This window comes from Sinohyriopsis cumingii, unplaced genomic scaffold (assembly GCF_028554795.1).
Source record: "Sinohyriopsis cumingii isolate HCF-2022 unplaced genomic scaffold, ASM2855479v2 utg000400l, whole genome shotgun sequence".
In the NCBI taxonomy this organism is placed as follows: Eukaryota; Metazoa; Mollusca; class Bivalvia; order Unionida; family Unionidae; genus Sinohyriopsis; species Sinohyriopsis cumingii.
The window spans coordinates 1,049,847-1,067,117 of NW_028315895.1; the positions used below are offsets into that span (position 1 = coordinate 1,049,847).

The 17,271-nt window shown below is 34.7% G+C and overlaps 1 protein-coding gene across 1 annotated transcript in view; it reads right to left on the reverse strand.

Annotated features, from left to right (window-relative positions):
- LOC149774190 (carbohydrate sulfotransferase 15-like) overlaps positions 1-15,513 on the reverse strand; it is a 70,183-nt gene extending 54,670 nt beyond the window's left edge. The window contains exon 1 of the mRNA XM_089945707.1: positions 15,306-15,513. Coding sequence (XP_089801833.1) covers positions 15,306-15,485 — 180 coding nt within the window. The 5' untranslated portion in view covers positions 15,486-15,513. The remainder of the gene's footprint in view (positions 1-15,305) is intronic.
- Positions 15,514-17,271: the final 1,758 nt, after the last annotated feature.

The window sequence follows — 17,271 nt, forward strand, 5'->3', positions numbered from 1 at the left end:
TCTTTTTTGGTACAATAACAGGTAACAGAGCTTCAGCAATAAACATAGATCGGTCTAAAGCTTTTGCTTTGTGAACGAAATACTCTACTAAACATTTCTTCATTAAATTCTTTGATTATCACGTTATTAGGCAGTTTTGTGCATTTTTTGGTGATGAAGTAGAACGAAAATCATCAAAATGTACACAGTAATAATGTCATCGATAAATGTCTGTAACGTCTGGATATTCACTGATATTGTATCTACATCGATATAGATGCATGTCTGTAGTGTCTGGATATTCACTGACATTGTATCTACATCGATATAGATACATGTCTGTAGTGTCTGCATATTCACTGATATTGTATCTACATCGACATAGATACACGTCTGTAGTGTCTGCATATTCACTGATATTGTATCTACATCGATATAGATACATGTCTGTAGTGTCTGAATATTCACTGATATTGTATCTACATCGATATAGATACATGTCTGTAGTGTCTTGATATTCACTGATATTGTGTCTACATCGATATAGATACATGTCTGTAGTGTCTGCATATTCACTGATATTGTATCTACATCGATATAGATACATGTCTGTAGTGTCTTGATATTCACTGATATTGTGTCTACATCGATATAGATACATGTCTGTAGTGTCTGCATATTCACTGATATTGTATCTACATCGATATAGATACATGTCTGTAGTGTCTTGATATTCACTGATATTGTCTCTAAATCGATATAGATACATGTCTGTAGTGTCTGCATATTCACTGATATTGTATCTACATCGATATAGATACATGTCTGTAGTGTCTTGATATTCACTGATATTGTCTCTAAATCGATATAGATACATGTCTGTAGTGTCTGCATATTCACTGATATTGTATCTACATCGATATAGATACATGTCTGTAGTGTCTTGATATTCACTGATATTGTCTCTAAATCGATATAGATACATGTCTGTAGTGTCTGCATATTCACTGATATTGTGTCTACCTCGATATAGATACACGTCTGTAATGTCTGGATATTCACTGACATTGTATCTACCTCGATATAGATAAATGTATGTATTGTCTGGATATTCACTGACATTGTATCTACCTCGATATAGATACATGTCTGTAGTGTCTGAATATTCACTGATATTGTATCTACATCGATATAGATACATGTCTGTAGTGTCTTGATATTCACTGATATTGTGTCTACATCGATATAGATACATGTCTGTAGTGTCTGGATATTCACTGACATTGTATCTACATCGATATAGATACATGTCTGTAGTGTCTGGATATTCACTGATATTGTATCTACATCGACATAGATACACGTCTGTAGTGTCTGCATATTCACTGATATTGTACCTACATCGATATAGATACATGTCTGTAGTGTCTTGATATTCACTGATATTGCATCTACCTCGATATAGATACATGTCTGTAGTGTCTGCATATTCACTGATATTGTGTCTACCTCGATATAGATACACGTCTGTAATGTCTGGATATTCACTGACATTGTATCTACCTCGATATAGATAAATGTATGTATTGTCTGGATATTCACTGATATTGTATCTACATCGATATAGATACATGTCTGTAGTGTCTGGATATTCACTGACATTGTATCTACATCGATATAGATACATGTCTGTAGAGTCTGGATATTCACTGACATTGTATCTACATCGATGTAGATACATGTCTGTAGTGTCTGGATATTCACTGACATTGTATCTACATCGATATAGATACATGTCTGTAGTGTCTGGATATTCACTGACATTGTATCTACATCGATATGGATACATGTCGGTAGTGTCTGGATATTCACTGATATTGTATCTACATCGAAATAGATACACGTCTGTAGTGTCTGGATATTCACTGATATTGTATCTACATCGATATGGATACATGTCGGTAGTGTCTGGATATTCACTGATATTGTATCTACCTCGATATAGATACATGTCGGTAGTGTCTGGATATTCACTGATATTGTATCTACCTCGATATAAATACATGTCTGTAGCGTCTGAATATTCACTGATATTGTATCTACCTCAGTATAAATACATGTCTGTAGCGTCTGGATATTCGCTGATATTACATCTACCTCGATATAAATCCATGTCTGTAGCGTCTGGATATTGATTGATATTGTATCTACCTCGATATAGATACATGTTTGTAGCGTCTGGATGTTCACTGATATTGTTTCTACCTCGATATAGAGACATGTATTTCGTGTCTGGATATACACTGATATTGCATACGCCTAGATATAGACTGATATATTTAAGGTCTGGATATTCACGGATGTTATAGCTGCATATATATGGATTCACGTTTGTGTTGTCTGGTCAGATAATATATAACCTATCTCTTGTAAAAAGAAAACAGCCTCTAAGTTTTGATTAGACTGTTACCCTTTCAGGAAGGTAAAAGGATACAGTCTTAGTCGCAAAAAATATTTATTCATAAAATGCATATCTTTAACAAGAACAAAAGATGTATTTTGCATCACATAAGCAGAGAGTTAACATCGACCCAAGTCTTTAATTTGAAAGTTCGTTCACTGGCATAATAAATTAAAAGACAAGAATCTCTTGAATGTATTGATGCTCTACTGGCCGAAAAAGAATTTCCAAAAATATATGATACGGTCGTTTCTTCATTTTCAGTGTTGAAATCATGTCTGATTTTTTAATCAAAAGCATTATGTTTAAATTAGCTGCTTTAAAATCATTATTGGATGCAAAATAGACATGATCTTCATTTAGTCCAACTCATTAGAAATCGCTTGGTGAAATCCCATGTGAATATGATAACCTATAGAAAAAAGTAGTGGCAACAAGATTTGTAAGATGGCTATCATGTTTGCCATATCGAATGTCAGATCAGTACCATTTGTTTTAGTTACGACCAATTTGACATCATAAAAAAGACTGAAGGTGAGACCTCTAAGCTGATATGCCATTCAGTTCAAGAGCACTAATAATAATAAGGTTTTAAAGATGGCCGTGATGTCAGCTTTATTGGATAGCAGAGTGGCGCCAATTTCATTTAGGTGGCACTCTACAGTTTCGTATGTTGCATGGTGTTAGATTTTTAAGCAAAACTAATTTCCACGGTTTTCCTAGCTGGTTATATTGCATATCTAAGAAAGACCATGGATATCTTATGTATTGTTAAACGAATTTTTAATACCCTTTATTTTGGTGTATGATAGATTGGTGTATGGGTGATAAAGTAAACAACTTGGCCTAACTTTAGATGTGCACATATAAATAAATAAAAAATCTTCAGGTTCCGCTTAGACGTTAACACTTCCTGGACTTCCGAGATAAAAAGGCCGTTAACGTTTCTTATATTTATATATTTAGCGTATCCATTCATTGCACTATCAGAAGCTGGTATTGTCTAGTCTGTCAAAACTCGTTTACCCTATTTTAATAGCTGCTAAACATAGTGTACTTTATAATAATTCAGGCTGGGAGCAGTCATGTTAGTTAACTGTGTGCTGAGATCATGTTCAATTTCCGTAAGTACAATATCCAAAGAAATTTGAACCACTGTACATGAAAGTAAAAGAGAGGTATGCCAACATTCTCTCCACTGCGCATGTTGCAAATGCAAACCACTTCAACTTACACCTGTCACTCTCTCAGAAGTTCATAATATCTGTAGAGCTCCCGCTTAGAGTCAGAAAGATACCATACACATTCTCTTGAATAAATTCCGTTTCAATATGACTTTCCTTTCAGGAAGAGTAGCGATAATTCGATGTTGAAGATAAGTGGCACCAGGGCCATGTCGGACGTCAGATCAGCACCATATTTAATTACAGCTCATAGGGAGTCGTGTAGTGAAAATCGCATATCAAAATGACTTTCCATTTATGGCTAGTAGCATTAACAAGATTTTCAAGATCGATGATGTGGAGAGCATATTGGTCGTTAGATCGGCACTATTTTCATTTCTGTGGAGAGAGCATTTCTGTGGAGAGCATATTGGTCGTTAGATCGGTCCTATTTTAATTTATGTGGATAGCATATTGGTTAGATCGGCTCTACTTTCATTTCTGTGGAGAGCATATTGGTCGTTAGATCGGCACTATTTTCATTTCTGATAATGTAAACATCATGTGAAGTCTTTAAGTGAAAATACAATGTCAATATGGATTTACACCGAGAAGGAGTAACAATAACAATAATTTCAAGATAGATGTCGTGGTAGCCATATATACTTTGAGATCGAGACCTCATAAGAAGTCTTCCAGTGAAAATTCAATGTCAATATCATTTTCCATTCAGGAGGAGTAGCAAAAACAAGATTTCAGGGTGGCCGCTAGACCATGGAACGAATACGTGTTTAATATTTCATGAGAATCTCCTGAGCGCCTTAGTAAGAGTCGTGGTAAACATATGCAAACGGGTTACGCATTAGTATCGAAGTTATGTCAGTATTATGGGATAAAGATCCCGTTATTAGGTTTCTGACAAAAATATATCTTGTGCAGTATAAGAAAAAATAACTGAAGCTTTCTAATTCAACGCATGAACAAATTTGTATAACGATAGGTGGTTTTGGAAAGATCGTCACTTGTATAGCTAAAACTCTTTTGAAGTCATCTATAAATAATTCGTGTTCATCTTAATCACTGAGAGCAATAGGATTTCTGGAATTATTTTTATATGTAATTTTAGAGAGTAGTGTTATGTATGTTTGATTTAATAATATCTGATTTAATATATATTTATTTCAGTTTAATTGTTTGTTTATCAGTTTTGTTTAATTTTCATTACATTCTATTGTAATGTAAATTTATTCACTGAAGATGATACTTTTTCCAGACAATATTTTGACCCTGACTGGTCGTTATGTAAACACCCTGACCTTGATTTAAAATTAGTAGCAACCACGTAAATAAGTTATATTTTTATTTTTAAATGATTGATTGTTGTTGACGTCATGATGGGACTACTTATTTAAGATGTAACCACATTTTTAAAAATTGTATTTTTGAGAGTAAAATTATTAGTTCTCGTCAGGGCCACACTGATCTTTAACAAGTACATAATTTCGACGAGGTTCTGGAACATGATCACGTGACCCTCTTTTCCGTTTTATAATACGATATAATCTATTGTTTTGGAGAGTTGTTCTCAGTATTAGTTGGGCTCTTTCACTGGAAGTTGCATGTTGTGCTGTTTGGAGTTATTTCAAATTACTTAGATTAAAAAAGGATGAACTCTCTTTTTCCTGGAAAATAAGTGTGCTCATATGAAATTCCCAAGCAAAGGCAGCTCTTATAAAAATTTATTTGGATTTTAAACACCGGAGTGATAATTCTTGTTTCTACAAGGAACTGTAGACTTCAACAATACAGGTTACATCATACGTTATCGTCTTCTATCTTGGATTGTTCGTCGGGATTCGAACTTGAAATCATATGAACATTTTATTATTAGGACTACTAAAATTTTATTCGTGGATTATTCTTGGGTTATTTTTGGATTTGGTTCTAAAACACCGTAATTTCATATTTTTTCATTTTAACAGAAGTTTTCCAGGGAAATAAATTATTATATTTTTCAAAGCTTATTGGTTTCACTCGAGCTAAACACGTAACATAAGAGTAGACTCAAAGATTATTCCAAAACTTTTCAAGACAAATGAGGGCTCTGAGTGACTCAGTAGTCGCATTTATCGATTGCTGTCATCTCGCCTCTGTCCGCATGGCTTCGAGTCGTTATGTGTAAAAGCTTGCCATTAGCTTACCTTAGGATTTTCCCAGATTCTTCCTAAACCAGATATACTGACCACCATGCATAGCCTATCAGATGCTTAACAATGGCGTCAAACCCATAAAACGATAAACCACCCAAAGGTAGATTTCACTTCCGCGAAAGAATGTGTTAGGAATGAAATTGTTGTACAGAAAGGCGTCTGTTTGTTCCTTCATTTGTAGTTTGCCTATTTTTCATTAATACTAGAATCGTGTAAATTAATTACACTTTATTTTATCTGCATCTGGCTAGCATGGTATTTCAAAAAATAATTTTTATTTCCGTGAATTGTTCATTCTTTTCATTGTAACTGATCAGTTCTAGTTTGTAAGAAATATTTAAACTGAGCAGAACCAAATTATTTATACAACACGCGCATGAAATTCTAGTAATTTGTATCCGTTTGATTATTAATGCACCCTGTTGGCTGCAAGACTTTTCATTTGCCTGTTGAATTGTTCTAATATTCAGGTCATTTCTACGTAAGGAAAATCATATCAGTTGAAACTGTATTCCACGATGATCGTTATCGATAATGTGTGTTTATAGGATTTCGCCCAAGACTGACAAAACAGTGATCGGATGGAGTATCGTAAATGTCGTCTTTGGTTCGATGACATGTCGATATAGCCTTGATTGCTATAAATTTCAAAGCTTTTCGACAATTCCTGGTCCCAATCTGAAGCACCTGAAGCACTGTAAGCCCCATATCAAAACAGTCTGTCTCAAATCTTGTGTAAGTTTCACTATAATCGGATCACACCCCCAAACAAACATGTAAAACAGCTATAGTGACCTGGCACGTGTAATTCCTATATTTGAAGACACGTAGATCTAGCAATCATACGCTTAAAACGAGCCTGAAAATGTCACACACACACACACACACACACACACACACACACCACAACGATCACGCTAAGTTATGTATTTTTAACAAATTAAGCAATAACCTTTTCAATAGTTTTTCACGTCGTCCTTGACCTTCCATGGTTCGCGCCATTAACAAGAATTTTAATGCTTATATTATAATAATGAACTTTTCTATCAAAAATGTTATAAACTCTCTAAATTCTTTGTCAGCTACCGTTTTTCCAAGCGCATGGAATCGGGTTACAATTAATACTTCCAGTTCAGTACCCACGAATGTAGTTCTAGTCTATTTTTAGAACATATTTTACTCTCTCATTTTGGTGGTGATAGAAGAGTTTTGCTTATGCATTTTTGGTAGGAATTTAAAGGTAACTGTTTATTCTTGATAATATGAGCTCAGGGTCTTGTTGTCTGTGTGTATTTTGGCGACAGTGCAAAGTGAGTAATAAGGCCTTGCTGATGATCCGGAAGTGAAATCTGTGTTCCGTTTACATGCTGCTATGTTGACAGTACAGCATCTAAATAAAGAACAGGTCAACCTTTGACAAGAACTTCACCGTGAAGTCATCTTTGAAGGTATTTTAGATTAACATATGATTTGCATCGATTGTCACACAGTTGAAAGGTCAGTATTGAGAACAAAAGGTAGAGAACATATAGTAAAATTAATTGTGGTCTATGTCCGTATCCAAAATTTATCTATTTCCGGAAGTGCGTCCATGGTTAGTGACCTGAATTAAATGCCACGTGACATAACGTTTGCATGTGACAATTAGGCCAAGATGTGTAAATCGATCATTTATGATGTCCCATCATTATTAATATCTGCGTATGTGTTATATTTCATTTATTTCGAACTCCAATACAACACCTTTAAATAATGATGAAAAAGATATGAAAGAAAAACTATGATGCATTTTGAAAAAAGTTATTTCATGCTTTCGCTACAATTTATCATATTTTACTAGGCAGTAAATTGTAAAAGATTTTTCCCCATGCTATTTCATACAAAGATATATTTCATTTGTATTCAAATATTTTAATGAAAATTTTCATTTTATATTGTTTTCCATTAGATTAATATTTCCTAACATGAGATAAGATGTGCATGTTATACTAATCAGGGTTTTGAGTTGCCTTTGCTATAAATAAATCTCTGCCGTGTTTCCCTCTAATAAACAAGGTAAGAAAAACCAAAATGTGAACAGCGGACCTCAACATAAAAAGCTACGAGTCACCCAAGGGTCACAAAACTGTGGCAAATATGGCATCAGTTTAATTGGAGATTTCCATTGGTCTTTTTTCTTCTTCTTCTTTCGTTAGAATTGTAGTACGTATTTAAAATTTATTTCGAAGAATATTTTTTAATCAGCACATACTATCACTGTCATCAAAAAGTATTGATCCTCTATCACTGTCATCAAAAAGTATTGATCCAGTTGATGATATAAGGATCTTGACACAAGCGGGTGAGAATAACATCGCACGAAGCATGGACGGGCGCGATGTTAGGACGGTCGACGATAATATTATATTTCTTTTATTTACTAACCTTATGTATTCTCAGGCGTATATTCATATTCGTGCGTGAAATAAGGGTAGATACATCAAACTTTAAACCATACGATTGCGTCCAAATTGTGTGTTCAAGCAATTCACGAATGTTTAGAGAGGGTATACAACGACACAGACTGAAATGAAATAAGCATTTCCTGTATATAAAAAAATATCTGAAAGTTTCAGTATGCCTAATCGGAGCTGGTTTGATTTACGGGTCTGAGGTTTACATCTTACCTTTTACGGCATGAATGCAACAGCACCGAGTAATATCACTTTTCTGACCGATGAAACAAAACAGATAAAAATGTGGGACCAAATGTTCGTTTTCACCATAAGGGACCTTTGGTCTTATTGCCATGTCGACATTCTCAAACCAAGACAAAATATCAGCCAAAGGTAATTTTCTGAAATTAAGGTAGTGCTTGGCTTCTTTTGATTGGTTCCGATACGTCTCGAATAACGTAACTCTGTAGGAAAATATCGGAGACGGAGCCGATATCTTTTGCGCAGGGTTATATTTGGTTAGATTTGTCCCCAACGTGCACGTTGAAAGCTGGGGACTACAGAAAGTTATATTCCCCTGTTAACAATCTGTAATCAGTAAAAACAGCAGCAGTGTTTGTTGTGCTACTACTGATTTTGAATACCCACCTTTTCAAAACTGACAAACTTCCCATAGGACATATATAATTAATTCAGACATTGTGGTTTGAAAGCAAAAAGGTTAGTTTGCTTTTATTCTGTGTGTATTCTGTGAGCCAAACAACAGTATTAGAAATAGCAAATCAGATGTTACGTATTGCTTTTCCGCTTTGAACATCCCCTACCACCCAATCATTGTACTGTTCTTAAGTGATTCAACTGAATTGCAAGAAATGTTATGAAATTTTATATCCGCTTGTATAACAAATGTTGTTTCCCTTTGAGAGATAGAGAATTATCATGCAGTTTCTTTCCTCGTAAGGGTGTCATTTGTTCCGTATAGAAAAACCATATTGATCAAATAAAATGTAGAACTAGCAAACAAATTTAAGTGAACATTTAACCGTTCACGATTACCTACCATTTTTTTTCTTCTCCGTATTGAATGCTGTATTATGTCGACATGTTCATAATGCGAAACCTGTATCTCTTCTAAAATTCATTTCAGCAGGTATTATGGACATGACCTGTATTATGTTTTCCATTGCAAACAAAAAACACCCCCCAAAAAACACCCCATCCCAAACCATATTTCATTGGTATAGGGTGAGAACTATTACAAGAATAGGACTGTACGAGTTTTACCCACAACACCTCGCAGAAAATTACCCAATGATTTACAAAACGGCTGATTTGTATAGGAAGTGACGTATCTAATGTCGTCTGATACAAATGATACTTTTACCTGAGACGGACATTAATTTGCCTGCTCAAAATAGCCGTTTATGTCGAACATACTTAACTACATTCATTTTTCGAAACTTGTATCTTGTTCTAAAATTTATTCCAACATGTGTTATAGGCGTCTAACAAAATTTTACCCTGAGTACTTTGGAAAAATGGCCCGTTAGTACATACATTTGCGCATCTACTGTCATCTGCTACAAAGTGTACATCTGAGATTTACAATAATGCACCTACTATAAACAGCTGAGCTTTCGTGTTGTCAAATTATTTGTCTGATAAAGTATTCCATTTCAAACTAGAAGGGTATTCCTATTGGACCGTTTTAAAACTGACTTTAATGGAGCTGTTCCAGTTTCTAAATTTCCAGTTTTTCATAATAATCGCCAAGCCATTTCGAAAATAAGGTTTTCATTTTTCAGGGAATAGAAACGTAGTACATTCCGTTCATTGCTAGTTACCAGTCATGAACCGCTTTTTACTCAACCCATTCTTTATTCGAACTTTCTGCTTTATGTCTTCAAAATCTCCCGTAACGTCAAGCACTTCACGACAGAGGGACCAAAGACGGAATGGGCCGAAACTAGGAGTTTGCCCTTTGATCAGGCTACCCAAGATCATGGTGGCCCTCTATTTAATAATATTACCTAAATTCCCGCGGCCCCTCTGCCTTTTGGGCAGATCGACATATTGGTACGGATTGCGAAGAGAAGGAGCGGAAGAGTAAACAAGTACAAGAATAGACATTTCCATATATATCGGACTATCAATTATTTTGCAGTCAATGAACCATGCTACTTACTGGGGGTGGGTAAAAAAAGGAGAGTGCTAAATGATTTGAAATGCACCCATGGGCTTGTAAATGGAGTTAATATTTTGTCAAATATTAATGTCACAAAATTCAATATATGTTCATTAGTTGGCAATAAAATATCTTATGAAATCTTTGTGCGAAGTGCAGTGGCTTGGAACACCTGCCTTTAAAGGCAGACAACATCTCTCTCTCTCTCTCTCTCTCTCTCTCTCTCTCTCAGTCTCTGTCTGTCTGTCTGTCTGTCCCTCTCTCTCTCGATAGATAGATAGTTCGTTGAAGTAAATGAGTCTTTCTCTTTTATGTGCTTAGCATGTTTTAAATTAGAAGAATAAAGACATTATGCCATTGCAAAAGAACATATTATTCCCTTAGTTATGTCCTTTAGCTCTGTCGTGAAGTCCTGATGTCATCTAACTTAAAACACCTTATAAAAAATTATCTTAAAGTCTTTTACAATTTTGGATTCGAACCCATCGGTCACAAGAGCAGGGAGTTCCTTGTTAATAGCACTCACTGGGATTAAATGTATAGTTAAATCTCTACAAGAAGTCATTCATTAAAAGCATATTGAGCACCTTAAGGAAACCAGAACAAATTCTAAATACTTTTCCTTTGGGCACTACTTTGTTTTGCCTTATTTTTCTTTTCAGAATTTAAGCATAATGCATTTAGAGCATTTTAAGAATAGAGGATGTCACGTCCAAGTCAGTTTCAGAACTGACCATAATATCCTGATTTCTGCGAATGGTATAAAATATCCAGCACCCAATAAGTTTTCAACAAATGCGAAAAGCTACAATGTTTATCGAAACAGCTATTCTTCCTTTGGCACAAAATTGGTATAAACGTTACAGTGCCATTATTACAGCTATATAAATTCGTCTCAGGTGTGCAATGACCGACGGAGGCCCGACAAAAGGTTTTGACATATTGACGTTTCTATCTTTTAAATATTTCCAAACCATGACAGGTGAGCAAGTAATGTAAATTATCAAGATTAGATTAATGTATTGAACACGCTACCTCCATGTTTACTCTTCATAATTATCAATGCACTTGCTGAATAAAAGCGGGACGCAGTTCTTCTTGTCCTTCTTTACCTGTGTATCTTGTCCGCCCGTCCGCATGGAACGTAATAAATCTCCTACATGGTCAAAGACATATACATGCAACTTTGTAATGAAAGTAGTGGAGTCTGTAAATTTCCATACCAGTTTTAAAAACCAAATTTGATATAACCTCTAGAAACGGGGCTAGGGAAGGTGGTGATGGGATTTAAAAACAAATAAACAAACAAGCAATAAAACCTTAAATAATTTCTTAAGTATTGAGATTGGAGTTCTGAAAGTTACAATGTATGATCGCCAGGTCTATGGTTAAAAGATACATAATAAGTTTTATGATTACATTCTCGGGTCTTGAAACGATTCTAAGTGCCTTCGTGTTTTAAAATCGTCCTTTTGGAAAGACACGGTTATTGATACAGTACGACAGTACGCGTAAATGTGTGACACTTAAAAAATATCTTTTTGTCCTTAGACACGATGTGTTTAAACATGTTGATGACTCTTTTCAAAGACTGAGAATTAAAATTCCCAACACGGTTAAAGAGACATGAGAAAATAATTATTACAAACGTGCAGTCACGTTCGCATTTTGACACAATTTCAAATGATACTGCATTTTTTCTTCTTCCTCTTCTTCTCCTTCTTCTTGTTATTATTATTATTATTATTATTATTATTATCATTCCCAAAGAAATTTTGAAATATATCAGTGAGAGAGAAAATGATATCGCCACTGTGGTGATACCACTTTTATCGTCACAGAGGCGGTATCACTTTTGGGAAATACATTCGTTTCCTATATACAAAATATATCTGCCCTAATGTATATTATTTAAATTTGTATTTCCATATTTCGGCCTATAACATTTTTTCGTCCCATGTCCCCCTCCCGCAACGAGATGTACTGATCTTATAACGTGTTTAGATTCTAGAGCCTCTTTCAAAAATGTATCAAACCAATAAGCATGCGGCATACGCAATTTCAAAAACGAACTCCAAATAACAGAAAGTAGGCGTAAAGTACTCACATTTTAAAATTAGTTTTCATCACGAATCAAGGAAATTGTTAGCGACTGAACATAAGCAGCTGTTGATATTTGATAATCTACCCTACCACCCATAACCTTGTACACTCTGAGACAAATGGAAACATTTTTTTCGGGGAAAACTCATGTTTGATAAATATGGAGAAATCGGACATTGATGAATGTTGATAACATACCCAAATTAAGTGAAATTTTAAATTTGGGTGCAGCATCTGTCACCAAAGTAGACAGCAAGATTGCTAAGACCATATTGTCGCGTTTGAATGCAGAAATGAAGAAAATAATATTTAAAAAAACCAAGTCGATACAAATAAACTCATACTAATGCCAATCCTTTGTTTAGAGATGTTACGCTGTTACGCTCTGAAATCTGCAATACGAGACAGCTGTGTGACATTTCAAGTGTACCCACCCCCCAATGTTTGCTGTATCATTCCAAGCAAGAAACGTCTTAGGAAAATAAAAACGTCTCCATTTTCGTTTGCAATCAGTCATCAATATTGAAAATTACACAATAAAGCAGTGTATGTACAAGATTAATTTGTATAAGGAGGGAATCCTAAAATTTTTCTAATTTTTTTTCTCTATAGTAATGCAGCCGTTAATTGTATTGGCACAGATTAGAGAAACAAAAATCTATGATTTTTGCTTTAGAAAAGTAGATATTTAAAAGGATCTACAGTTTTTATGTAGATAGAACGATATATTTCACGAGTGTCGCCATTTGTGACAATACGATGTTTCCCACTTCACTCGCGATATTTCCTTATTGTATCTACTCAAGTCAAAGATTTACCCTCATTATCTTGACTGATAGAGATTATCGTATGTGATCGCGTATAAGTCGAGTACAATTGCAAGCTGCACAAACCTGCATCTGTTGTCGCATAATGTTAAACTCGGTCTTTCGTCAGTACTAGTTTCCAATTGTCTATTTTGTTTAACTAAAACCAAACTTAGTACGATCATCTTTCTTTATTTGATGCCATTAATGAATTAGAAGATATGTTTCCAAGGTCAAGAAATTTTAGCAGCGATAATTTTTACAGTAAGTGTGAAGTTTTTTGGTTGACCACAATGAAATAATCTTGTGCTGTGATTTATCTTCCGTTTATTTAACAGTAATATAAATTCAAAATCAGATGTTTGCCTTGCATTTCAGCTGTGTACAGCACCCCTTCCAAAGAACGAAGGAAAGAAAGAAATACCATATATACTCTTTTAAATGTCTTGTCGAACTGCAACAACAAAGATCCGGATCTGTTGTCGCATAAGGTGCCTGCAGACCAGGGTCCAGGTTGTTTGTTGTGCAGAATACTCCTTAAAAACCGCACAGATCCAGATCTACCGACGCATTATTCGACGCCAGATCTGGGTCTGTGCAGTTTGCAGTTGGACTAGTATTATAAGTAAGTATAGACGGTAAATAAATAAATATGGTTTGCATAGGTTTATATGCGATTCATCTGAATTAATGGCAAACATTAGCTCCCGCAATTCTGTCCCATCATGAAAAAGGTCATAGTTCATTGGTCTACAAAGCCAGGCAGAAAACGAGTTTTTATAGTATTGCCTATCACCCTGAAATCATATACATTAAAGTCAGATCACTGCTGATAACGACCACATGACACAAATTAACACAGTTAATGTTCTTCAGGAATATAACAAGTAAACTTACCGACCTGCGAATGGACAAAGAAATTATATATCAAGTTATATAACAAATGCTATTTTCTGCTACGAGTGACAGTAGGTTTAACATGTTGAATCGATCCTTGTATTTTCCTTATTGAAAATTTGATGACCGACATTAGTTAATGATCAATGGTTTTGTGGGTTTAGCGCAGTTTTTCAGCACATGCTAGCATGGGCGCCTGCATGATTTTTTTGCAGAGGGGATGAGTGTCAGGATTTATGGAGGGTCAGGAAGTTTTGTAAGGGGTGGGGTCAGTCAGCCACGGCCGGGAGAGTTAGTATAGTAAGCATTCTGAACTAAAGCTAATATTTACTGTATGTATGTATGTATGTATGTATGTATGTATGTATGTATGTCTGTATGTCTGTGTGTATGTATGTATGTATGTATGTATGTATGTATGTATGTATGTATGCATGATTACCCAGAATGCTTTTGCTAAAGTGACCGATTTGTGTAGGAGTTTCGGCGTCTGCCATTGTCTGTTTTACATTCGTCATACTGAAACTGACATACTGACATTAGTTTACCTGCTCACAACAGCTGATATTTTGTGTTGTCGAGGTCTGCAGTTGCAATTGTAAGTTTGGGGAAGTATTTTCTTTTATCAGAAACTTTAAAGGTATTCCTGTTTGACCGTGATTAAGTGAATATATATATAGTGTCTGAAGATCAGGGTCCATGTTGTTTGTTCTACAGATTACTCCTAATAAAATGCACAGATCCAGATCTGCCGACGCATTATTCGACGACAAGATCTCTGGGTCTGTGCAGTCTGCATCATGACTAGTCTTATAAGTAATATATATATATATATATATATATATATATATATATATATATATATATATATATATATATATATATATATACATATACATATAAGGTTGTTGCATTTTTACAAAGAGTAAAGTCATGCAATCAAATCACTGTATATACAACTTATCGTATTTCTAGTTTCAACTTCGGTTTTGAATGTCGAAAAAATTATAACGCCATAGCTTCTTAAAAACTGAAAGTAACAACTCTTTTAAACTATTTCACTTACCTCTTTTAGAAGATTTTTGGACTCGAGACCATCGGTCACAATTGGAGGCGGTCCATATTTAAAGCATCCATAGGGATTAAAGGAATTATTAAATCTCCAGGAGTCATTAATTAAAAATATGTTGATCATCATTAAAAATAAGCAGACAGGATAAACTCGAAGTATCTTTCCCTTGAGCATGTTTGATAAGAATTGAGCATGACATATCCAGAGTTATTCTTGCAAATGAGCTGTTAGTCAGTTTAATAATGGGCCCTCACCTGTTATGATGACGTAATCAAGACCACGCCTCTAACCAGAACACGTACGATTAACAGCTATATAGCGGCGAGTCATTCGTCAATAGTAGACAACATGTTTAAGACACGCTCAGTTTAAACAATGTTAAACAACTCGGACAAAATATTAAGGTAAAAGAAAGTTCATACGGCTCATTATGGGTACTAAATTACCAGGAACAGGAGTAGTTTTAAACAAATATACAGAGGCTGTACAAGTACTTACAAACAAATATACAGATGTTCTACAAACACATACAAATAAATGTAACGAGGTTCTACAATATACACAGGTTCCAGATGCACGTATAAACAAATATACAGAGGTTCTACAAACACATACAGGCAAATATATACAGATTCTACAAACACAAATAAACAAACATACAAAGGTTCTGTGACAAACATACAAACAAAACAGAAAGAGGTTCTACAACACGCATACAAACATAAATAGAAAGGTTCTACAATATCATGCAAACAAGCATACAGACGTTGAACAAATATACAGAGGTTCTACGAGCACATGCAAACAAAAATACAGAGGTTCTACAAGCACATACAAACAAAAATACAGAGGTTCTACAAGCACATACAAGCAAAAATATAGAGGTTCTACAAACACATACAGGCAAATATATACAGGTTCTACAATTACAAATAAACAAACATACAAAGGTTATGTGGCACACATACAAACAAACAGAAAGAGGTTCTACAACACGCATACAAACATAAATAGAAAGGTTCGACAGTATCATTCAAACAAGCATACAGACGTTCAACAAATATACAGAGGTTCTACAAGCACATACAAACAAAAATACAGCGGTTCTACGAGCACATACAAACAAAAATACAGAGGTTCTACTCAGTGTATCCCCCAGGGGTGTAAAATTGAGGTAAATAAAACCCTTGGTGTCAGAACTGGGGGTCAAATAAAAAATGTGGAGGTCAAAAATGTACTGACAAATTTTTATATGACTTGTACTTTTTCAGTTTGAAATAGAATATTGCAACTTGCACAACATACTCTCTCTCTCTCTCTCTCTCTCTCTCTCTCCAAATAAACCAACATGCACAATTAACAAACAAATGCATTGTCCATTCAAAGAATAATTTTATTAGTTCATTTTTGTTTTAAAGTCGTACTTTTAGCAGTCTCCTTATAATCATTATGAAGCAATATTATAGCCCAACACAGTATATAAATATCAATACAAAAAAAACCAAATAAATCTTTTAAACAAAATGGCAGTCAAATTACTGCCTTTCATAAAATGTGTACGTTCATCGGTTTCATTGTACTTCGTCCTAGAACATATTTATCCAAATATCAAGGAGGATAATGATTCATCTTCTTTCTAATAAGTTACACTTGAACTTTAAGATCAATCTTTTATTGCAACAAAGTTAAAAACGAACAAAATCTGCAATGGCCCGCTGACTTTGTAATCCAAATAACGCATTTGTCTATGCAAGTTTACTGATTTCTTTGTTGTGAAAGAATGACTTGGGTTATAATGTGTTCTCCAGTTATTTTGTGGCGAACGAGGGCAGATTTTTTAAAATTCTAAAACCCTGTCACGAACAGATTATTCACTTCTGCAGTCTTCGCAATCACGCGATCATAAGTCTCACCGGTAATCCTAATGTTTGAATACCTATTCCAGTCAAGGGTATTATTT